General features: G+C 54.0%; 1 protein-coding gene and 1 long non-coding RNA gene across 4 annotated transcripts in view; one reads left to right on the forward strand and one right to left on the reverse strand.

Moving 5' to 3' along the window:
- LOC146396612 (uncharacterized) lies at positions 1–21,886 on the forward strand. 2 transcript variants are annotated; one of them, XR_014826980.1, is made up of 3 exons: positions 1–207; positions 19,123–19,230; positions 19,986–21,886. It is a non-coding gene; the product is annotated as an uncharacterized LOC146396612 (long non-coding RNA). The 2 variants fall into 2 exon arrangements; XR_014826979.1 differs by lacking the exon at positions 1–207 and having other exon boundaries at positions 16,440–19,230.
- Positions 2,806–22,969, reverse strand: part of FAM222A (family with sequence similarity 222 member A) — a 56,922-nt gene continuing 36,758 nt past the window's right edge. The window contains exons 1-2 of one of the 2 annotated variants that reach the window (XM_084995594.1): positions 9,908–10,118; positions 2,806–5,322 (exon numbers count right to left, since the gene is read on the reverse strand). In XM_084995594.1, the coding sequence (XP_084851720.1) occupies positions 4,040–5,322; positions 9,908–10,004 (1,380 nt within the window). In that variant the 5' untranslated portion in view covers positions 10,005–10,118 and the 3' untranslated portion in view covers positions 2,806–4,039. Of the gene's footprint in view, positions 5,323–9,907; positions 10,119–22,969 lie in introns of those variants that run through there. The other variant, XM_084995595.1, reaches the window with a different exon arrangement.

Raw genomic sequence — 22,969 nt, forward strand, 5'->3', positions numbered from 1 at the left:
CAGGCAGCATAGGAGCCCCCCTGGCAAGTGTGTGGGCCCTTTAAGAGCACCCTGGACGCGCATGCGCAGTGCAGCGCCAGGCACCCAGGCGCACGTGGAATCCCAGGCACAGCTCAGAAGTTGCTGCTTCGAGGCAACGCAGCGGTGGAAGTGGGAGCTGGACTAAAGGCCGGCATGAATGAAGAAACACGGAGCCACCCTGGAAAGGTGAGTATCCCCCACCCACATGGATTCTCTCCACTAAGATGTTCGCCGAAGCCGTCCCGCCCCCGCTCCACGCCTCTGGAAAATGGGGTGACCTTCTAATTGTTGTTATGACAGGAAGGGGTAGTAATGAAGGCGGTTTGGGGCCAGCCATGCGTCGCTGCTGAATTGGATGGCCCAGCTTTAAGGGGGATGAACCCCCAAACAGCTACACGGAGAGGAAGAGGAATCTAGCGTCCGAAAGTAAAGGCTTGCAGGTCTGGTGGGAGGGTGTTAGGGGCCGGGATGGATGGGAGCGTCTCCCTTTTTCCTCCTTCACCCAGCATGAAGTTCCAGCAGAGGTGTGGGAGTGGGGCCTGGGCCTGCTTCTGGAGCCAAATAAGCCATATTTGGGGGTCCCTGGTGGTTTTCTAGTCTTTGCATAGCACTGCAGTGTAAGAGCTTAGACTCTGAATCGGAAGGCCCCTGTTACAGCCCAGCTGCTTCTCTGCTCTCCTTCCTCAGCTGTGTGATTTTGGGCAGTGACCGTGCTTCTCTGGGCCTCACTGGCCTCACCTGTGAGGTGGGACCATGCGCCTGAATCACCTGCACCTGAACAGTTGTGAGGCGTCAACACCGTTTAGCGCTGAGCCTGGTGGTAGGTCTGCCTCCAGTAACCAGGCTGTTGGTTAACAGTGACAGTGACACTGTTTGTGGTTATCACCTGTGTGATATGGAACAAAAGTGGTTGTATAAAGCACAAGGGTGAGGCTGGAGAGTGATGAGGCTGGAGGGCCCTCTGAGATCAGTTAGCTCACCCCCCAGGGAGAAGAAAAGGGGCGAGGCAGCTGGGGAGCTGGTGCTAGGACAGGGCCGGAACTCCCCCCGGACCCAGGCCTGGACCAGCTGTGCCCTGTGCCCCCACCTGCTCTGCTCGCAGACCCATCCCTCAGAGTTATAGGGGCAGGTCCTCAGCCCAGATCTCCGGATGTGAGGGACCTGGCCTGGAGGGTGGCTCCAGTCTTGACTTTGTCCCCTTCCCTGACGTCCCAGTGTGGGTGGGCCTGGTGTGTGGCCCCAGGACAAGGGGAACTGGGCTACCCGGAGGTGGTGCTGAGGTGGCAGCTGAGCCACAGGGTACCCCACCCAGCCCCAAACCTGACTATAGGGCCTGCTGGTCTGCTCTCTTGTGAACCCACACTGTGCTGTAGGCTCCCTGAAGTCTGTCTCTGGTTTTGGTGCTGCTGCCTTTGGGGATGGACTGGTTCAGGGTTAAAGTGGCAGTGGTAGGATGTGGACTCATGTCTAGTTCACCGGAGGCCGGGTGGCCCTGGGCACTGTGATGCCCCCAGGCCTGCTTCAGTGTTGCTTGAGGAGCCAGGGTGTGGGCCTTGATGCCAGAACCTGGCTCCCTCTTTTACCATCCTCGTGGGCAGCCGTTTCTTAGATTCTCTGTGTCCTCATCTGTAAAACGGGGATGATTTTTTTACATACCTGAGGGGATTGTTCTCAGTTATGTGAGGTCAGAAGCACACTTTGTTTACATCCTGTTTGTGATGACTCCCGGTGGCCTTCCACACGGTGTGGACTCCCTGGCTGGTTGCCCAGCGGGACGCCTGTTCCTGCTTTCCGGGACACGCATGATGCATTTGGATCAGTGACCCAGCTCAGCAGGGCCCAGATCCCCACATGGACACAGCCTCTTCCACTCAGAGCCTCTGTGTCTGCCAGGCTCAGGGATCTAGCCTTAGGGATATGTCCCCATTGTCCCTCCTCCACCCAGAACCTTGTCACGCCAGGCATCTGGACAGGGCTCCATGCATGGGGTGGGGGGAGAGGCCTGAGTCAGACTGGGGGCTCCCCACTTCCCCTCTGTTCAGACGCCTGGGAGAAGGGGGGACAGGACATGAGGGAGAGTCCTTGCTGTGGGGTTTGGAACCCCAACTTTCCACAGACTTGCTGTGTGACCTCAGGCAGGTCGCTTCACATTTCTGAGCCTCAGCTTCTTCCTCTAGGACACCCCCTCCCTTGCAAGCAGTGGTGAGGCTCCAGTGAGATGCTGTGTATAGAATACCCAGCACACAGTAAGTGCCTGATAAATGATGAGACTCCTGAGGCAGGGGTGATCTCCTGACATCCCCAGGCACCAGGGCACAGGGCGGGTGTCTGCTGGGGGTGGCCAGGCAGATGGCCGCTGCTTTGGCCTGAACCTAGCCATGCTGCCTCCAGGGAGGCATTGGTGTGCCAGGCACAGAGGAAGAGCTGGGAAGGTATTTAGTGATGCAGGGGGCTGCCAGCCCCAGATCACCTCTGTACCACTCAGGGAACAAGCCAGAGGGGCCCGGCCTCAGTTCTGTCTTGGCTGCTCTCTGGACCCATTGCTGGCCCAATTGAGTGGCTGACACATCAACAGGGTAAATGATGATGTCCACTTAGAAAGAGCTGGAGGAGTAAATGAAACATCGCATACAAAGTGGCCCAGAGCAGGAGGTGCCAGGAGGCTTCTGAGGGCGCCAAGCCAGTTAGCAGGGGAGGGGACAGCTAGTTTTACTCCTAAAGGGGAGGAAGGAAGAAGGAACAAAAACAAGAGCTACAAAACAATCCCACAGCTGAGACACCATCTGTGTTTTCCTTTTTTTTTTTTCTTTCTCTTCGTTTTTAAAACAATATAGTGCAGACTGCACTTCTCACAGTAGAATATAATGGTCAATTTTAGTATAAAAAAAAAACATTCTCAGAGATTTGTAAATGCACTTAGTGCTTGAACAGGCCTTGGAGAGAGATACAGTACCGCTTCCAGAGTGCCAGAGGGGCCAGGACTTGGGGAAAATCAGGCTTCGGGGACCTAATGGGGGGGCCCCTGCCTGCCTTTCCCCTCATGGTGTGGGGCAGGCCTTGGAGGGCGGCTTGCAGGAAGGGAGTTGCATTGGCTCTCCCGATTAAAACCAGCAGGTAGCCCCCTTGCTAGGAGAACCCCTGAAGGAGGCAGGGTCTGATCCCTCTGACATTGTAGCCCCTGTGGTGCCTTTGTGCGAATAGGTAAATGGTGCCCCTTCCTCGAGATTCAGAAAATTGCTGTAATAAATATACAAGTTTAGGATGCAAGTGGTGTCTCCTTGGATGAGTTGCCCTTGTGCAGTACATAGCCTGCACAACTGTGCCCAGCAGCCCTGTACGATGTACTGGAGGGAAGAGGGCAGGTGGCAGTCCAGGTTTTGGAGGATGGCGATGGGATTCTGGGTTGGGAAGGAATGGTGGGGAGGAGAAGAGAGCCTAGGAAAGGAGGAGCAGGGGGACCAGTGGTCCAGAGCCTCTATTGGATTAGAGGACTGGGCAGTGAGGGGCGCTGTGGGCCCAGTGACTTCCTGTAGGTCCCCTCTGCTCTTTTTCTGGGAGGCTGGGGAGCTTGCGTCGGGGAGAAACTGGCTGAGCCCTGGGGGCTGCTTTGTCCCTACGCTGACTCTAGACCAGCCTATTCACATTTCCTCCTGCATCCCACTGTAGCCGGAGCCCCTCTCCTGGAGAGCCAGGAACCACCATTCCTGTGTTTAAATGGTTCCTCTCTCCCTGCTCTGCCAGCTTGGATGGAGGAAGATGTGGACGTCAGTGGCTGCCCTGGGCCCTCCCCGCATCCCGGGGCAGACCACCCTGGGTGGGGAGGGACCTTGGCGAGTGAGGTCACCTTGCCACTCCCCATCGGGTGGCCACATGGCAGCAGCCAGCCCGGCTTCCCTATGGGCATCCCCGGGCACTCGGACACAGGGCAGGGCTGGCCCCCCTACGTGCCGCCCACCCTGTTCTGCAGCCTGCCTCCCCCCCTGGCGCCCCGTCAGTCTGTGCATCTGTCGGGCAGGCCTTATCTGTAGACGGGCAGGCGGATGTGGGCGTGCTGGTGGTCGAGCAGCCGGGGCACAGCCACCGTCTCGTAGCCCTTGCCGAGCATCTGCTCCTTGATGCAGGGCGGCCGGATGTCGTTGATGAGATACTCCAGCGACTGCAGGGAGCTGCTCAGCACGGCCGTGTTGCACACGCTCTTGCTGGGTAGGCCTGAGAGGGTCTCCGCTGGGGGCCCCGCCAGCTCCCTGGCTGCCCCCGGCCCCAGCTCGGTCACCGCCACTGCCGCCGCCGCTGGGTTGTAGCAGTCGCTGGTGGGGGTCACCAGCACGCTGTTCCAGGGGGTGGCGAAGTACTGGCCCACGGTGAAGCTGGCGGGCAGCCCCACGCCGCAGTTAAGGGGTGACCCGCTAGCCCGCTCATACACCCGTCCTGCACAGGATTCAGGGGACTTGCTGGCCACTGCACCACCACTGTACGCCCTCAGTGGCTGGGGTGGTGGTGGGGGCGGCTTCTGTGGCCACAGCAGGTAATCCAGGCCACCCTCCGCGTACCCCGCAGGCTTGGTGGCCCCAGCCAACGTCAAGGCCGGTGTGCTTCCCTGGCCCAGCTCGGTGCCTTTGCGGCAGTCGGGCAGGCCGGCGGTGGCCGAGTAGGCCATGCTGGGGAAGCTGGGCATGGGGCCATGCTTGGCCGGGCTGGGGTGGGGAACGGCCACGGCCTGGCAGGCGGCAGGCGCGGCGCCCGGGGCCTGGCACTGCTGGTTGAGCTGGTAGAGGATGCTGTGGATGGAGGGCAGGTTGGAGGGCGGCAGGGGCAGGCCGCGGCCGGGCAGGGGGATGACAGAGGCGGCGGTGGCGGCGGCCGCGGGCAGGCCGGGCGGCGGGGCGGGCACCTCGGGCGGCTTGGGGTAGGCCAGGGGCCCCAGAGTGCTGGGTGCTGGATAGGGCGCGATGCCCACCTGCACGGCGGCTGGCGACAGCTTGGTCCGCTTGCCCTCGGCGCTCTTGAGCACGCTTTTGGCGGGCCCAGCAGGCGCAGCAGCGCCGGAGGAGGAGACGGCGGCCTTGACGATGGCCAGCAGGCCCTGGTAGCCGGCCGTGTGCTGCGGGTAGGGGCTGTAGCGCTGGCCGCTGGTGTCATAGCCGTTGACGGTGCGGCTGAGGTGCTTGTGCTGGGGCACGCGGATGTTGGTGGGGAAGATCTTGATGGAGAGCGGGCTGTTGGCCACCTTCTCGGCATAGGCGTCCAGCTCGGCCGGGCTCGGGTAGCGGGAGGAATGCATGGAGCTGCCCACTGTCTCGCCTGCGGGGACAAGGAATGGGAGGAAGCCCAAGTGAGAGTGGATCCGGCGACACAGGGGTGCCCAGAAGCCACACTGCTCACTGCTCCCAGGAAGGACTCACCAGCCGCCCCACCTCCATCTTTTCTCCTTAGGTCACTCGCTCCTTTACTCCCTCCTTCTAAGGTTTTAAGACTTTAAAACTTCTAAAGTTGACGCTCTGGATCAAAGTGTCAAGGGCGTAAAGGAAATGGCACACATGGTAGCGCACTGTACTTTCAGCAACGGGACCAGTACACACTCAGGGGACACTGAGGTCAGGGGAGAGGCCGGTGCCAGTGCCCCGAGGGCCCCCGTCAGTAACCATGCCAAGCAGCGGGGACTCCTGGTACTGGCACAGGTGAGCTGGAACCCTGCAGCATGTGCTCATTGGCACTGCTGGGTCGCCACCCCTTAAGGCTCTTTGAGATTCATTGGGCTGGCATCAGGGCAGTCCATTCTTTCGTATGGCTGTGTGGTGTTCACTGTGACTACATCGCAGTTTGCTCGTCCTTCCTGCTGTCTATGCCATTTGGGTCATTTCTGGCCTGGGGCTGATACAAGTAGTGCTGTGGCCCCTGGGGCATGGATTCAGTGAGTCCTGCTAGGAATAGGCCCAGGAGCAGAGCTGCTGGGACACAGGGGAGGCCAGAATGTTCAATTCAGGGGAAAATGGCCAACAGATTGCCAAAGAGACTGTTCTGGCCACGCTCCCTGCGCAGAGCACGGGTGTTTCAGGGGCTCCATACTCTCTGTGCCACCTGCGTGGCGCTGCCTTTCATTGTAAGACCACCCTGGTGAGTGTTCATTCCTCCCACCCCTTCACTGGTGCTCTTTTTCCCCATCTGTAAAATGGGATGATGATGGCTCAGTGAACAGAGTCCAGGCCTGGAGCTGGAGAAGCTGCTGCTGTTGGTTTTCATCCTGATGCCTGTAGTTCCTCCTTCAACCAACAGGCAGCTGAGAAGGAGGGATTTTGCTCCTGAAGGCTGCCCATCTCCTCCCAGGGTCTGCTTTCCTCCCCGCCCTGTGGGTACTCCTGGGGCCCAGTAGCGACTCCCAAGGGAAACTTGGAGGGGGGTGTTCACCACTCTGAGCCTCAGTTTCCTCATCTGTAAAATGGGGCTATGCTGCTGCTAACACTACCTCCCAGAGTGGCCGTGAGGGTTTAACGATCCTTGCAGTGGATCCATAGCAGAAGTGGGTCTCTTTAAGTGTGGTAAGACCTTTCCCTGTCTCCCGGGCACAAGCATCTTCCCAGGAGAGGAAGGGGCAAGGTTTGTGCTCGGGTGGGCATGGCACTGTGGCTGGGACAGAGTATAGACCCCCACTACCTTCCTGAGGAGGCTATACACCACATCCCACCTTTCCTGTGTCTCATCCCTGACCCCCTTCGTGGGCTCGCAGCCAGCCTGAGCAAAATGCGTGCTGAGATGGAGGAGGTGCAGGCAGCATGGGGATGTGGGGGAGCCTTAACCCCGGGGGCTTCAGAGACTGCATTCTGGAAGAAAGAGCATCCCTGCTAAGGTGATGGTGACAAGGGTGAGGAAGGAGGAGAGGAGAAATTTTACACGGGCAAAGCTCTAGAGGGGAGGTAGCCTGTCCCAGGTGGGAGCTATGAACCCAGGGAGGAGAGAAGCCCAGAGTGGACACGTGGGGGGAGGGGAGACCATGATAAGCAGCTCAGGAGGGTGCTGGGCCTGAGCAGGGCGTTTTCCCTGTGGGGCAGTGGCTCTCAGTGGTTCTGCCCCCAAGGCACACAGGCAATGTCTGGAGAAGGGTTCAGTTTCTCATAACATGGTGAGAGGGTGCTACTGGCATCTAGGGTGCACGGGTCAGGGATGCTGCTAAACAGCCTCCAGTGCACAGGCAAGGACCCCACCAAGATAACTGTCTGACCGTGGTGTCATTAGTAGTATGCTGGGAGCCCCGGGCCTTGGCAGCTGTGGGGCAGGGCAGGCCTCCTTGTTAGGAAGATCACTGCCTGGGCCCCAAGGTGTGGGGCTGGGCTCTGGCCTGGGCAGGGCAGCAGAGAGCAAAGAGGTCGTCAGTCAACACCAGGTACCCTAGGGCAGGGCCTCCCCATCCCTGGGCCTCACTTGGGCAGGGCAGGTGGAGCCGACCCTGGACCCCCATCCTGACCCTGCCTGGGGCAGCCCCCCTCCTAAGTGGCCTAAAATAAACTCAGTGTGGAGAATGGAAATGTCACTTTGGCCAACGGGGGAATCTTTCTCTGAGATTGGATTTAAACTACATTATACAAGCAATTTCATGGGCACTTAGCGCCGCTCGGAGAGTCCCGCAAAAAAGGGACCAGCTCTTCATTTACCAGCCATAAATCAGCAGTTGCTATAATGAGCACAAAAATGTCACTTTTATGCAATTTTACAGATGAACAAAACTGGTGAAATTAACTGTGGTAACCTACTATAGTCAGCAAAAGCAGCTGCCGGGGGAAAAAAAATTATATCTGTATGTATTTTTGTTCCCCTTAAACTCTCTTCCCAAGCAAGTTTCTGCCATTGTGGTGTGAAAACTCATTTGTCCTCACCATTATACTTTCATTTGGAGTTTATCTTGAGTATCCAATGAGCCACCAACTGTGAAAATGATTAAATCTACAAAATCTATCTAATGGATGGAATAAATTAGGTGTTTAAAACCTTAAGAAGAAGACGAAAAAAGGAGCAATGCCTGTTACTAGTTCCCATTCGTTGAAAGAAGGGTCCAGCCCCCCGCTGGTCAGCAGGGTGGGTTGGTCCCTCCAGCGTTTGTTGGAGCCAATGGCCCTGTGACACGGAGGCTGTCCTTTGGCGAGCGCTTCATCTGTGCAAGGCTCCGTGCCTGGAGTTTTCCCTAATGCCTCTTGTCTGGAGCATTGGACAGCTCCAAGAGGTGGGAGGTGGTCCCATTTTATAGATAAGGGAGCAGACAGGTTGTGGCATTTGGCAGGTGACTTCTGAGATCTGTCCCTGACCCCAGTGATCCTGACCTCATGGTGCCCACGCCAATGGGGCTGACCTGTGTGACCTATAAGATACTGTGGAAGTGAAGGAGTGTGACATCGGGGCTGCATCTCAAAAGGCTTTGTTGCTTCCTCCCCTCACTCTCTCTCGGCTCACTGGCTCTGGGGAAGCAGCTGCCCGTGAGGACGCTGGAGCGGCCTGTGGGGAGGTCCACAAGGAGGTGGACTCCTGCCAGCAGCCTCAGAAGCCTCCTTGGAAGCATGTCCTCCAGCCCGGTTGAGCCTTCAGATGACTGCAGCCCCTGCCAACATCTGCCTGCAGCCTCATGAGACACAGAGCGGAACTACCGGGCCAAGCAGCTCCTGATCCAGGAAACCATCCAAGATTATTTTAGGCCACTAAGTTTTGGAGCAACTTCCTGCCTGGCAATAGAGACCTAATCCAGGCCCTCACTTGCCAGAGGAGGAAATGGGGACTCAGGGTTTCCCAGGAACGCACAACCGGCAGGGGCAGAGCTGGGGTTTGGATCCAGCCTATGTGCCTCCCACATCATCGTCACCCTGTCTGTGCCCAAGGCTGAAGCTGGGAGACTCAGGAGGGCCCCCTTCTTGTTCCACAGAATGAGGAGGCAGAGTGTCCAGAGGAGGGACCTTGGAGGCAGCCTGGAGGCTCAGAGAGGCGGAAAGGGACCCATCAGGAGCCACATGGCTGGGCGGCTCTCATGCCTGCCCTCACCTTCTAGAGACTTGCCCACTGGCGGCCTGGGCAGGCCTCTCTGGACATGTGCTTGCCTTTGGGTGGGCGTGGACCCAGAGTCACCCAGGGTCCCCCCAAGAGTTGCGTCTCAAACCTGGCCCATCTCGGTGCCCCTGTAAGCTCTGCCTCACAGCTTGTTCCTTGAAGGCCTTTCTCCTGAGCCACCCCAGGTGCCTCAGACCCACCCCTGGTGCCTTTTCCACTGGGGTACAGTGGCTGTGGGCCGGTGTGGGGATGGTCTCTGGCCACTTGAGCCAGGCTGGGCCCCTGACGTTCACTTGGTGAAGGCCCCAGAGGTGTCTTGGGGAGACCCTGGAGGTGGGCCCAGCCACCAGTGTTCAGTGCAATTGCGCAGCACCGTTTTGGCAAATGTAATGACCCAAAAAAGGCCTTACGGGAAGGAACCAGCCAAGCAAGCTGTGCCAGGGCAGGCTTCTAAGCAATAGTGGGGGGGCAGGGGAGCAGTGTTCATGGGCTTGTGAACCCCATGGGCCCCCTGGGTCCCTGATTCCCCAAGTTGGCCTAGGGGACCCCAGCGGAGGTTCCTTCAGTGCCCAGTTCATTCCGACTGCCCGGGCTCATCCTTCTCCCCACCAGACTGGGCTCCCGGACCCGGCTTATTCATTGGCGCCCCCACCACCCACAGGACATGTAGTAGGAGCTCAGGAATGGTGTGCTGAGTGAGGGATGGCGCTGTGGCCGGAAGGACCCATTCAGCTTGGGAGCCCCTGTTCACAGTACTTGGAGAGTTGGTCCTGGGAGAAGCTAAGCCAGAGGCAGCCCTGCGGCCCCCAGAAAAGCCCTGCCCCCCACCAGCCCTGCTCCCCCAATGTTTTCTGAGCTCCACCTGTGCGCAGGTGCCATCCTGGTGGTGGAGGGCAGTCAGAGAAAACCAAAGTCCCTGCCCTCATGGAGCTGACGTCCAGCCGGGGGTGACAGTACATTACATGTCAGGGGACAGTGGGCCCTGTGAACAAGCAGGGAGCAGGTATGTAGTGTTAGATTGTGTCCACAGCTCTCTGGCCCTCTTTCCACACAGAGAGGAGCCAAACTTTCCTTTACTTGAACTAACTCAGCAACTCCATTCTACTGAACGGAATGCGGCAGAGGTGGCACTGGTGACTGTCCTGGCTCCATCCTGAAGGTGTGTGGCTTCCGCCTAGAGACCCTAGTGGGTCTCTCTCAGGATGCCTACTCCTGGAGCCCAGGCTGTGTGGAGAGGCTACGTGTGGCTTTTTTAGCTGGCAGCTGCCTGGTGAGTGAGGGAGGGGGCCTTCCAAAGACCCCAGCTTGGGTCTACCAGCAGGCCCCCTCCCCAGTGACATCATGGAGCAGATACCACCCCATGGTGCCCTGTCTACGTCCTGAGCATATGAGATGGCTGTGGGCGGCCACTGAGCTTTGGGGTAATTTGTTACGCAGCAGAGTAACCAGGACAGCAGGGGTGGGGGTAGAGAGGGACGGGATGGAGGGGCGCTTGGTTTGCTTGGGGATCAGCGCAGGAGGCTTTCCTGACAAGGTGGCTTTTCAGGGGGTGGAAGGAGGTGAGGGCGAGCCGCCTGGATGTCTGATGGGAGAGGGATCTCGGCAGTGGAGGCAGGAGAGGCTGAAGGGAGTGGGCGGGTGCCTGTCGGTCAGTGGAGCCAGTGGGGGACGGTCCTAGGAGATGGTCCTGAGAGGCAGGGGACGTTCAGTGCAAATTGGCCTGTGCCACTGAGACACCCAGCTTTGCTCCACATTGGAGGGCTGGGAGCAGAGAAGGGATGTGACCTGATGTAGGTTTTGATGGGACCCCCCACTCCCCCAAGCCACTGGGTGGAAAAGAGGAAGAAAGACATTAGGAGGAAACCTTCCTGGGAGCAACCTGACTGTTCCCTGGAGATAGAGCACCCAACTGGCCCCCAGCAGAAACCTGCCGTGCTGGACACTCACATGGAGTTTTGTGAAGGCTCTAACGATTGGGGAAATGGGTATAGTGCAGGGGTGTGGAAAGAGGAGGTTCCAAAGGGGGCTGTGCTGCACACGCCCCCATCTCCCTCCTTCTCTAAGGTAAAGGAGTTCTGTTGTGGCTCAGTGGATTACAAACCCGACTCGTATCCAAGAGGATGTGGGTTCGATCCCTGGCCCTGGTCAGTGGGTTGAGGATCTAGCTTTGCTGAGAGCTGTGGTGTAGGTCATGGATTCAGCTTGGATCTGGCGTTGCTGTGACTGTGGTGTAGGCTGGCAGCTGCAGCTCTGATTGGACCCCTGGCCCGGGAATTTTCATATGCCGTGGGCGTGGCCCTTAAAAAAAAAGACTTTAAAGAAAAAAGCTCGGATGCCAACAGCAGCTGGCCTGGGAAAGGGGCATTTTTTCTTTTCTCTGTGCTTTTCGGTATTTGCTGGTGGCCAGCCTTGCCCGAGTACTCCTTCAGGATTTGGGGAAGGGCAGGCACAGGTGCCCATACCTCCCAGGGTCCAGCCTGCCCTTGGCCTCTGCCTCACGCGGCCCTGCTTCAAAGCATCCTCTGCTTGCCTTGGCCTTGAGCAGCCTGAGGCTCCCTGGCTCCCCGTGTCATCGGGCAGCGTCTGCTCCTGGGCAGAGCACAGGGGCTGGTTGGTGCCTTTTGAGAAGGCGTCACGGTCAGATCCCAGCTTTGCCACACATGATGTGGTTCCAGGCAGGCCCCTGCCCCTCTCTGCACCTTGGTTTCCTCTTGTGTAAAATGGGGATGATCCTGTGCCTGCCACAGTTGTTGGTGATGAATTCACTTACGGTCTCTGCTGCCTTGCCTCTCTCAGCAAAACCCTCCCATGAGCCCCCATTCGTGTGAAGTCTGAGCTGCTCAGGGCCACCTGGCCCTGACCTCCCTCGCAGCACCCCCACAAACCCCTGGATGTCTGCATGGTGTCGCCGGGCCTCCTCTCCTGCTGATGGTCCCCATCTGTGGGGTGCTGCCTCTGGGCCTGGCACTGCCCCAGTCACCCAGGGCCTCGCCCTTCTCCAGTCCCATGGTGGCCTCTGAAGGTGGGCCCTGCGTTTCAGAAGAGGTTGGATATTCAGGGAACCAGAGTATCAAGTCGGGGTTGCAAACACAAATCCCCGCCTGCTTTTGCTGACTGCTGGTGCACAGAGGCCCAGGCAGGGCAAGGATTGAGGTGGACAAGGCATGCCCCACCCAGATGGGCTCTCTTTTCAAACAGTGTTCAGACCCCAGCAGGACAAACCACACACCGTGGGCAGGTTGTGGCTTGTGAGCCACCAATGTGAGACCTCTGGTGGCAGAGAAAGGATCCCTGAGCCAGGATTTAAGCCCCGGGCATGTCCTCTGGGCTGCTGCCCTCCACCTCTGGGCGCCACGGATGCTGTGGCTAGACTGGTCTTTCAGGTCGGTGCTGATGGCCTGGACCCCCTGCTCTTCTGCTCTGTGTCTCTCTCTCCCCTGCCCCACACCCCGGGAAGAAGTGCTCCATCTCCGGGTCTCCCCACCCCCACGCCACCCAGTACCCGATCAGGAGGGGTGAATCTGGGATGGGATAGAAGTGTCCATGCAGCTCCTGATGCACAGCAGGCGCCTGAATTGCACACCAGGAGGATGAAGAGGTGCTGCTTACACCCCATGGTCTGCCGGCTCTGAGCCTCCTGGTCAAAGCCAAGGTGCATCCCCCCGCCCCAGGCAGCCTTCCTTGCCTGCCCCCCAGCACTCCCCTGCTGTCACTGTTGACTTGTTTCCTGGGTGGATTGGGGGCCTTTGCGGGCAGACCCTGGATCCCGTGTGCAGACACAAAGGTGGCCCCCAGTGAGCAGGGCCACCCCCGCTTTTGCCCCCTGCCTGCCTGCGGTGGCCCCTGTGAGAACCTCGTTGGGAAATTTAAAAGGCTGCCTGGCTGGCTGGCAGTGCGGGCGAGCGTTGCTGCCATTAAGTTAATGTTATGGACGTTTTACAGGTGTGTTAAATAGACGCAGTTCTTAACGAGTATATTAAGCCAATTAAAAGCAGCCCTTTGAGTGGGATTTAATGTTGCTACAGGGAGACACAAGAGTGGGCCTCGGCAGCCCCCTGCCTCCCGGATGCTGGAGGGGGGCCCAGGCAGGGGAGGGTTCTGCTGCGGAGACCATGGAGGGGTGATCAGCTCGGGCTCCGGCTGGAGGCCGTCCAGCTTGGCCACTTGCTATGGGTGACCTTGGGCAGCCCCTGAACCGTGAGCCTCAGTTTCTCATCTGCAAGGGGCTGAAGGGGTGGGCACGTCAGGGGCAGCTCAGGTCAGTGTGATGCTCTGCACTGGCAGGGGGCGTGGTACCTGCTCAGGGGGCAGGTGGAGGTGGGAAGGGGTGGCCCAAGCTCCAGGCTTCTCTGTGGGAGCCCAGTCAGCTACCGGACAGACGCCAGCCCCTGTCCAGCCAACAGCTTCCTACTGACCACTGCATTGCCCGCCCCCTCCCCAGAGTTGTTCCCTCAGTGGGCCTCAGACTTTCTGACTGTAAAATGGGGCTTTCCCAGGGCAGGGGTGGGAGACTTAAAGGTGTGCCAGGCATCTGAACACAGTAGGTGCTTTGTGAATGCCACTTCTTTCTCATGCTGTCGTAGATTTTGCCTTCTGCCTCCTCCCTAACAGTATCTGTGCTGAAATGGAGGCCAGGGAGGGGGGGGGTCCAGGACAGGAGGGGGCCCCTGGGCATAGGACCTCGCCTGGCCCACAGGGAGGAGCAGCCCACATCTGCATTCCCCTTTGCTGCTGACATTCTGCCCTTGGAGGTGGCAGCCTTTTGAATGCTCAATTAACGTGACACTAATTAGCTGGTGGTACCGGCAGAATCCCTAATGAGGACGCCCAGGAAGGGGGCAGGGGAAGGCAGCAGGGCCAGGGCATCGCAGCTGTTCTCTGGCCTCTGCTGGGAGGGAGGGGGGAAGGGGCAGCGCGGTTGCCAGCCCCCCGACCTGCTTCCAGCCTCAGTCCACTGCCCGGCTGGCAGCCCCAGGGCCTTGGAGGTCAGACCCAGGTGTGAATCCAGGTGCCCCAGTTCCCAGCTGGGGGACCTTAAGGGAGTGACCCCAGCTCCCTGTTTCTCCCAAGTGAAGATGAAATGAGAGGATATGTGTCAGAAGGCTTGGTACACAGTGGTGCTCAGACAAGGCTGGCTGCCTGCCTTCTAGTTCTTTCCGGGCCAGACCAGGCACTGCAGGGTAGGGGTCATCACTGGGCACCACACAAAGGCCCTTCCTCTCATTCTCTGAGCGTGTGTGCACACGTGTCCAAGCTCACACACACACGCTCAGATGCCTAGGGTCACACGTGGGAGCCACGTATGCCCAGATATTCAGGGACATGCTACACCCGCAGAGGTAAGTCATTCACATTAAAAAGCAAGAAGTAAAACTATCTCTATTCATAGATGACATAATCTTGCACAGAGAAAATCCAATGAAAAATCTACTAAAAAAAAAAAAACATTAGAATAAACAAGTCAGCAAGTGTGCAGGATATGAAGGTCAATATAGAGAAATCAATTGTATTTCTATACATTCACAATGAAAAATCCCAAATGAAATTAAGAAAATGGTTCCATATACAAGAGCATTGGGGAAAAAAAAAAAACAACTTAGAATTAAATTTAACAAAAAAGCAAAAGTTATAATCTGAAAATTTTTTTTGAAAGAAATTAAAAAAGATTTAAATAAATGGGAAGATGTCACACATTCCTGGATTGGAAGACTTAAGATCAAGATGGGAGTTCCTGTCATGGTGCAGTGGTTAACAAATCCGACTAGGAACCATGAGGTTGGGGGTTCGGTCCCTGCCCTTGCTCAGTGGGTTAATGATCCGGCGTTGCCGTGAGCTATGGTGTAGGTTGCAGACGCGGCTCGGATCCTGCGTTGCTGTGGCTCTGGCATAGGCCAGCGGCTACAGCTCCGATTGGACCCCTAGCCTGGGAACCTCCATATGCCGCGGGAGCGGCCCAAAGAAATAGCAAAAAGACAAAACAAACAAACAAAAAAGATCAAGATGGTAATATTCCCTAAACTAGTCTGCAGAGCCAGCACCATCCCTACCAAAATCCCAGATGGCTTGTTTGCAGAAATTGACAGCTGATGCTAAAAATCAGGGGACTCGGAAGACCCAAAATAACTTGAAAAAAGACAAATTTGGACAATCACATTTCTGGTTTTGGCATAGCCAAAAAAAAAAAAAAAAAAAAAAAAAAAAACCCTCAAAATGAATCACAGATCTGAGTGTAGGAGCTACAACTAGAAAACTCTTAGAAACACAGAAATTTTTGCAATGTAGGGTTAAGCAAAAGCCTTTTTAGATACAAAACCAAAAGCACAAGTAACAAATGTTCCCTTCATTAAAATTAAAACCTTTTTTTTTAACGGCCACACCTGTGGCATATGGACGTTCCCAGGCCAGGGACTGAGTCCGAGCCACAGCTATGGCAACGCCAGATGCTTTAACTTACTGTGCTGGGTCAGGGATCAAACCCACACCTCCACAACGACCTGAGCTGCTGCAGTTGGATTTTTTTTTTTTTTTTTTGTCTTTTGTCTTTTTTTGTCTTTTGTTGTTGTTGTTGTTGCTATTTCTTGGGCCGCTCCCGCGGCATATGGAGGTTCCCAGGCTAGGGGTCGAATCGGAGCTGTAGCCACCGGCCTACGCCAGGGCCACAGCAACGCGGGATCCGAGCCGCGTCTGCAACCTACACCACAGCTCACGGCAACGCCGGATCGTTAACCCACTGAGCAAGGGCAGGGACCGAACCCGCAACCTCATGGTTCCTAGTCGGATTCGTTAACCACTGTGCCATGATGGGAACTCCCCTGCAGTTGGATTCTTAATTGACTGTGCCACAGTGGGAACACCAAAATTAAAACCTTTTCTACTTCAAAAGACATCAAGAGGAAAGTGGAAAAAGCAACCCTAGAATGGGAGAAAATATTTGTGAACCATGAATCCGAAAAGGGATTTGTATCTAGAAAATATAATGTTGTTACAACTTAATAAAAAGATAAGCCAATTTTAAAAAAATGGGCAAAAGAGCAGAACAGACATTTCTTCAGAGAAGATATACAAAGGCCTCTAAGCACATAAAAACGATGCTCACCATCCTTAGCCGTTAGGGAGATGCACATCACAGTCACAGTGAGATACCATGTCATCTGCACTAGAATGGCTGGACTCAAAAAGACTGATGCTAACAAGGGTTGTGAGATGTGGAGAAATTGGAACCCTCAGACCCCGCTGATGGAAGTGTCGGATGGCACAACTGCTTTGGGAACCAGTTTGGCAGTTCCTCTAAAAAGTAAGCATAGAATTATGATGTGACCCATCACTTCCACTCCCCAGTATATACTGCAAGAGAAGGGAAAACCTGTATCCACACAGAAACTTTTCTTTTTTTTTTTTTTTTTTTTTTTTTTTTTTGTCTTTTTGTCTTTCTAGGGCTGCACTCGGGGCATATGGAGGCTTCCAGGCTCGGGTCCAATCAGAGCTGTAGCCGCTGGCCTACACCAGAGCCACAGCAATGTGGGACCCGAGCCGCATCTGCGACCTACACCACAGCTCATGGCAACGCCAAATGCTTAACCCACTGAGCAAGGCCAGGGATCAAACCCTCAACCTCATGGTTCCTAGTCGGATTCCTTAACCACTGAGCCACGACGGGAACTCCAACATGCAGAAACGTGTACACAAATGTTCAGAGCAGCATGATTCATAATTTCCAAAAATGTGGAAACCACACAAACATCCACCAGCTATACCTGGATAAACAAAACACGGCATATCCATACAATGGAATGTTACGCGGCAATAATAAGATTGAATTACTGACACCTGCTATAACGTAGATGAACCTTGAAAACATACTACGTAAACATGCCAGACACAGAAGGCCACATATTCTGATTCCATTTATATGAAATGTTCAAAATAGGTAAATCCAGAGAGACAGAAAGTAGCTTAATAGTTTGTCTAGGGCTGTGAGGGGGCTGAGGGGTAGGTGGGGAGTGACTGCTATGGGGTACTGGGTTTCTTTTGGGGGTCATGAGCAAATGGTTCGGAATTTGGTATTGATGATGGTTGCACAACTCTGAATTGATGCTAGTAAGTAGTCATTGGTACAGTTTGAAGAGGTGAATTGTATACCTGTTACTATACAGGTGAGACTTTCCAAAAAAAAAAAAATTCTTTTTTTTATCAGTATCTTTGTGTAAAATGTATTTTCCAACTCTCTGTTAAGGGTATAGAGCCTGCGGCCTGTTTTTGTAAATAAAGTTTTATTGGAACCTAGCCACGCATACTCATTTCCGCGTGTCTGTGGCAGTTTTCAAGCTACAAGGCCGCAGAGCTGAGTAGTTGCAACAGAACCTGTAGGGTCTGCAAGGCCGAAAATAGCGGTGCTTTACAGGAAAAGTTGGCCCACTGCGGCTATAGGGGAGTGGAATTGTGTTTGCTGATGTTCTATCAGCAAATCTTGCTGAGTTCTTCTCTTGCCGTTTCTATGCAGTTTTATTTCTAATCCTTAAAACGTATTAATTCTCCCTGTCTTCCTGAGCCAGCCAGGACCTCTGTACAGTGTGGAAAGGCAGTGATTTGGGTCTTTGTCCCCCTCTGATTTTATCATTCTGGGGGTTGGTTTTCAGTGGAATGCGGTGGATCCTCTGTGATAGAAGGAAAGTACCTGCCATCCCGGTTTGCTAAGAGCTTGTTTTTATTTGTTCCGTCATAAAAGGGGGCTAACTCTATCCGGCCCTGTCCCAGCCGTCACTTCCACGTTGCTGTCCTCCCTTGGGCTTGGTGGGGGAGGCCCCAGACTGTCCCTCCATCCCCCAGGCTGCACTCGGCAACTGCTACATAATTGAATCTGCTGTGCAGCCAGTGGTGAGTTTTTAATTTTATTGGAATTTTAAATTGCTTTGTTTCTTCCGTATTTTATTAGTGTCAGTGGAAGCAGCTGCACCTGCAAGAATGCTCGTGGGGGCAGTGGAGCCAGCTTTGGGGTTCGGGGTGTCAGGTGGGGAGGAGCGGGAGTTGGGGGGAGACCTGCTCCCTCCTCCTCTTGGGTTTGCAAGCCCTTCGAAGCTTCCTCTGTGAAGACGAGAGAGACAGGCTGGAGAACTTCCTATCCCTTTGTGGTGTAGGTGCGGGTAGAGGGGTCCTACCCTCTGAGAGAGATGGAAGCAGGTAAAGGTTTTTGTTTGTTTTTTCAGGGCTGCACCTGCGGCACGAGGAGGGTCCCAGGCCAGGGGTCCATCAGAGCTGCAGCTGCCGGCCTGCACCAGAGCCACAGCAACACCAGATCTGAGCTGCGTCTGCGACCTGCACCACAGCCCACGGCAATGCCAGATCCTTAACCCACTGAGCGAGGCCAGGGATGGAACCCACATTTTCAGAGACTATGTAGGGTCCTTAACACGCTGAGGCACAACGGGACTCCTAGGTAAAGGGTTTGAGTCTGCTGCCAGGCCCTGGGGGTTCTGTCTTGTTCTTATTTGCACATCACAGCAGAGAAAACTAAGGCCCAGAGAAGGCCAGTCACTCATGCGGCCAAGACAGAACACTCAGCCCATTCAGGGCACAGCCAGGCCATCTTGGTGGCAAAGCCTGTGCCCTGTGCACGGTGGGTAGAGCAGGGCCGTCCCGCCACCCTCACCCTCAGGGGACTAGCCTGAGGCACAGCGGGGCTGCTTCCCTCACCCAGGCTCTGGCCAGGTGAGGGTGGAGCCTTACACTGATCTCCTGGGGTGGCTGCCTCAGCGCCCCCCTCCCCAGAGGACAGGTCCCTGAGTACATGCACCCCTGGCTCCCACAGTGCCTCCCCCGGGCCTTCTGCCTGGCCCGTACTTTCAGCCGTGTGCCTGACTCAAAGTTTGTGTGTCTGAACCCTAATGAGAAAGACAAATACTTATCAGGGGCACCATCCTGACCAGCTGAGAAAGCCAGGCTTCTGTCCCAGGAGTGGGCGGGTCCCGTTTGGGACCCAGGGACTGGACCCTGCTGGGAGTAGCCCAGGATTTTATGGCCTGAGGTGGGGAAGGGGGAGTGGACTTTTCCTCCCCCCTACATCTTTTCCTTTCTCTCCAGGTCACTTTCTTGGGTCACCTGGAATAGGCTACAACTGCCAGCCACCCCGGCTCCTCTGCCTCACTGACCTCAGGTCCCAGAGGGGTGAACTGCAGACTCAGGCCTCAGGTTCGTTGGGGCCATGTTCTCGGTGCTCGTGGCAGCCCATCCTCATGCAGCCAGGCCACTCTGATCCCATTTCACAGGAAGAAGAGGGAGGAGGGGCTCAGGCTGGGCCACATCTTCTCCCTTTTTTTTTTTTTTGGTCTTTTTAGGGCCACACCTGAGGCATATGGAAGTTGCCAGGCTACGGATCAAATGGGCGCTACAGCTGCCAGCCTACACCACAGCAACACCAGATCCAAGCCGCATCTGTGACCTACACCACAGCTCATGGCAACACTGGATCCTTAACCCACTGAGCAAGGCCAGGGATCAAACCCACATCGTCATGGATACTAGCTGGGTATGTTACCACTGAGCTATGCTGGGAACCCCTCTGCCACTGGGTTTTTGACATTATCACATATTGCCAGAGCTTATGGCTTCTTAAGTCCATCTGATCTGACCCCTCACTTTACAGAAGGGAGAACACACACCCCAAGAGGCTGATTGACTCATCCAAGGTCATGCTACACGTTCCCCAGTCAAGACCCTTCTCCTTTGGTGAGAAACACAGTGCAGCCTGAGGTCTGGTCATGCAGCTCAAGGCCAGCCCTTCCTGTCTCAGTCAGTGCTGCCTGGGGGCCACAGGGACAGGAGGGTCAGCCTGGGCTTGAATGCCCAGGAGCCTTGTCTAGGCCTTGACCGGGGCCGCAAGGCGCCCAATTCAATTTGCTTATCTCCCTTCCTGCCTCTCTCTTTCCTGTGCTCTTCAATTACAGAGTCGGTGTCTTTTCCAGTAAGTGCATAGATGCCAAGGGTCTGAGTGGGCAGCGGAAGCCCACATTCTCTAGTTCCAGCCTTGGAAAGAAGGACCAGCCCAGGACATGGTGCCCATAGGGCAAGACAGGAAATCCTGCACCTGGATGGTAGCAATCAGAGGCTAAAATGCAGTTTGTTTGAGCCAGCAATCCCACCCTGGAAGAGTCTTTTTGCACAGATATTCACACAGGTAACAAAGATGATGTTCACGGCAGCACTGTTCGGAATAGCAAGAGACTAGAAACAACCTAAATGTCCTCCAGCGGGGAGATGGTTAAAAACACTGTGTTCCTCTGTACAGTGGAATACAACGAGGGCGGTGGGGGGGAATCATCTCCAAGATGTATCGGGCGGGGTGGGGTAGGGGGAGGCCAGGAGCTGAGACGCGTGTCAGGGTGCGAATGTTCACGGAAAAGGTGCTTTACTGCCCCTGCTACACGCACGCCTGTTTCAGGAGGGTGTTTTAAGAAACTGGGAAGGAGAGTTATTTTTCACTGTAAATTCTCATGCTTCTTGAATTTTTCCATGGACAATCTATTCAGTGAAGTAGCTAATTTTATAAAAGAGAATGTGCTCTCCCTGGAGGCCATGGAAAAGGAGGGAAGGGGGCTGTGCCTGGAAAATGTTTTTCCTTGAAACCGAAAGCTATGCCAGATGATCTGTCATTGTTCCGTTTTTGATGAGGCAGACAAATATTTCTCTAAACCCCTATCTCTGAACGAACACCATCAGAGGACCTTCAGTTCTGAGGATGTCAGTGTAACATCTTCGAACCCCCTTGTCTTTCTGGAAATAGCCTCCAGAGGCAAGTTAATCAAAATTGAACCAGCACAGGACCTAATCAAAATATATCAGAAAAGTAAAAGGCAAAACATAAGGAACGGTTGGCAAAATCCACTTTCCGTCAGAAAAACGTGGCCCCCGAAGAGGTGAGGATTATGGCCCAATATTTCATTGTGAAGGAAACAATGTTATAAGCAACTGTCTCTATAAAGCAACAAATGCAAAGAGTAGGGGAAGAAAAACTTAGGAGAAAGGGAACGAGCACGGGGGCAGGGGCGGGGGAGGCAGCGTCACAGAAAACAGGACGACAAGTGAGCAAAATGAAAGGAAATGAGGAGTCAGGCATAATCAGAAGAGGGGACACAGGGCAGATGGGCAGAAGACGGCCAATCTGCGCTTAGCTAGAGTCCCCAAAAGAAGGAAATGGAATAGAAGCCATGGATCTGCCTGTCGAAAGGCACAGACTGTTCCAGGAAAACCAGTCTGAACGGTCAACTCCAAGACACAGGCTGCTAAAGTAACGACATGAGTGACGTGGAAAGATCAAAATGAAATATAAAGGAGGAAGAATCAGGCTTTCACTTCTCCATGGCAACATTCAACATTAGACTAGAACAACGTCTACAAGAACTCCTCAAGGAAACAGAGTGACCCAGGGATTATTTCTTTTTTGCTCATTCAAGTCGAAAAGTCAACAGACAGACCCTTCTGAATGTGTGGGAATTCCAGGAGTGTTGTTTACAGGAGACACAAACTGAGGGCAACTTCAGATGATGGAAGAACAAGGCAAAAGGACTGGTGGTGAGCCCAGACCCTGTTTATCTCAGATGGAAATGACTGGTGATGCGACCGGACGCTAACCTCACAAGCCCTACGAATAGGTAATGGTATCTCACTAAGAAGAGCGGGCGTGGGGAAAGAGGGGGACAGGAATCTAAGTACATAGTGTCCTCCTTTTTAAGAGCTGGAATCAAAAGATATTTAAAGCTGATGTCAGGTCACAGAGCTTTAAAAGGATGAAGTGAACTCTGAGAAACTGTTGTAAAGAGAAAAATAAAATATGCTAAGTTCATGATTATGTTCCTCTTAGGGTCGATGGAATTGATGCTGTTCCCAAGAAACAGAGAATTAGGGGATTATTTAACATGACACCACTAGATCAAGGATACCAGCCTTCCCTATGATTAGTAGGTACACAAAACAGAGACCGTAGATCACACAGGGAAAGACGTTTCAAAGCCATTAAGAGAAAGCACAGCATGACTGAACTAAGACCTGACATCGTTATATCAGTAAATGTAAATGGGCTAAACTCTCCTATTAAAAATTTTTAAAAGGCATTTAGATTGGATCACAAAGCTTAATTCAACTCTATGTTCTATGAGTCACATTTAAACAAAGTAATTCAGAAGGTTGAAATAAAAGGATTGGCAAAGGTTTCAAGAAAAACACGAGTTACAAAAGCATCTTAATAGGCAGTTACCATCTTAGTAGATAAAACCAAATCCAGGCCAAAAAGAATTAAATACAGCAAAGAAGGATGCAATTCACTATTAAGATTTAAGGTATTAATATCTGTGCATTAAATAACATTATTGCATCACCATTCCTAAGGCCAAAGCTTTAGGTACTACAAGAAGAAATAGACTGACACACGTTAGTGGTAGGCATCTGATTCATTTCTCTATCCATGACAGGTAAGTAAGGATACACAAGATCTAACTAATGTGATCAGTGAGGTAAATACAGCTGGAAAATACCAAACTCTGAATCATGAAAACAAAGCCACAACTTTTCAAATCCCCATTAAAAGTCACAAAACTTGCAAAGTGACCATCGATTATAGCACAAAGAGAGGACTTCACTGAAGTCCAAAAAAGTAGAAATCATAGACCATATTCTCTGATTATGAGGCAAGAGAACTATAACTAACAAAACGCAAAAGCACCTACTACCTGGGTGGATAGATGGAACTCAAATGATACTGAAATCAAAGCCCAAATTATAAACTATCTAGAAAATACTGATAATAAAAATACTATATATTAAAACCTATAGGATATAGCCAAAGCAGTGCTCAGAGGATTCAGAGCCTTAATTTTTCTTTTTTTCTTGCTTAGCACTGTGAAGATTTAAGTTTCTCAAGAAATTTGTTTTGGCT

This window comes from Sus scrofa, chromosome 14 (assembly GCF_054392235.1).
Source record: "Sus scrofa isolate SSC_HxYL_T2T_F1_AM1 chromosome 14, Sscrofa_HxYL_maternal_Yorkshire_Landrace_v2.0, whole genome shotgun sequence".
NCBI lineage: Eukaryota > Metazoa > Chordata > Mammalia > Artiodactyla > Suidae > Sus > Sus scrofa.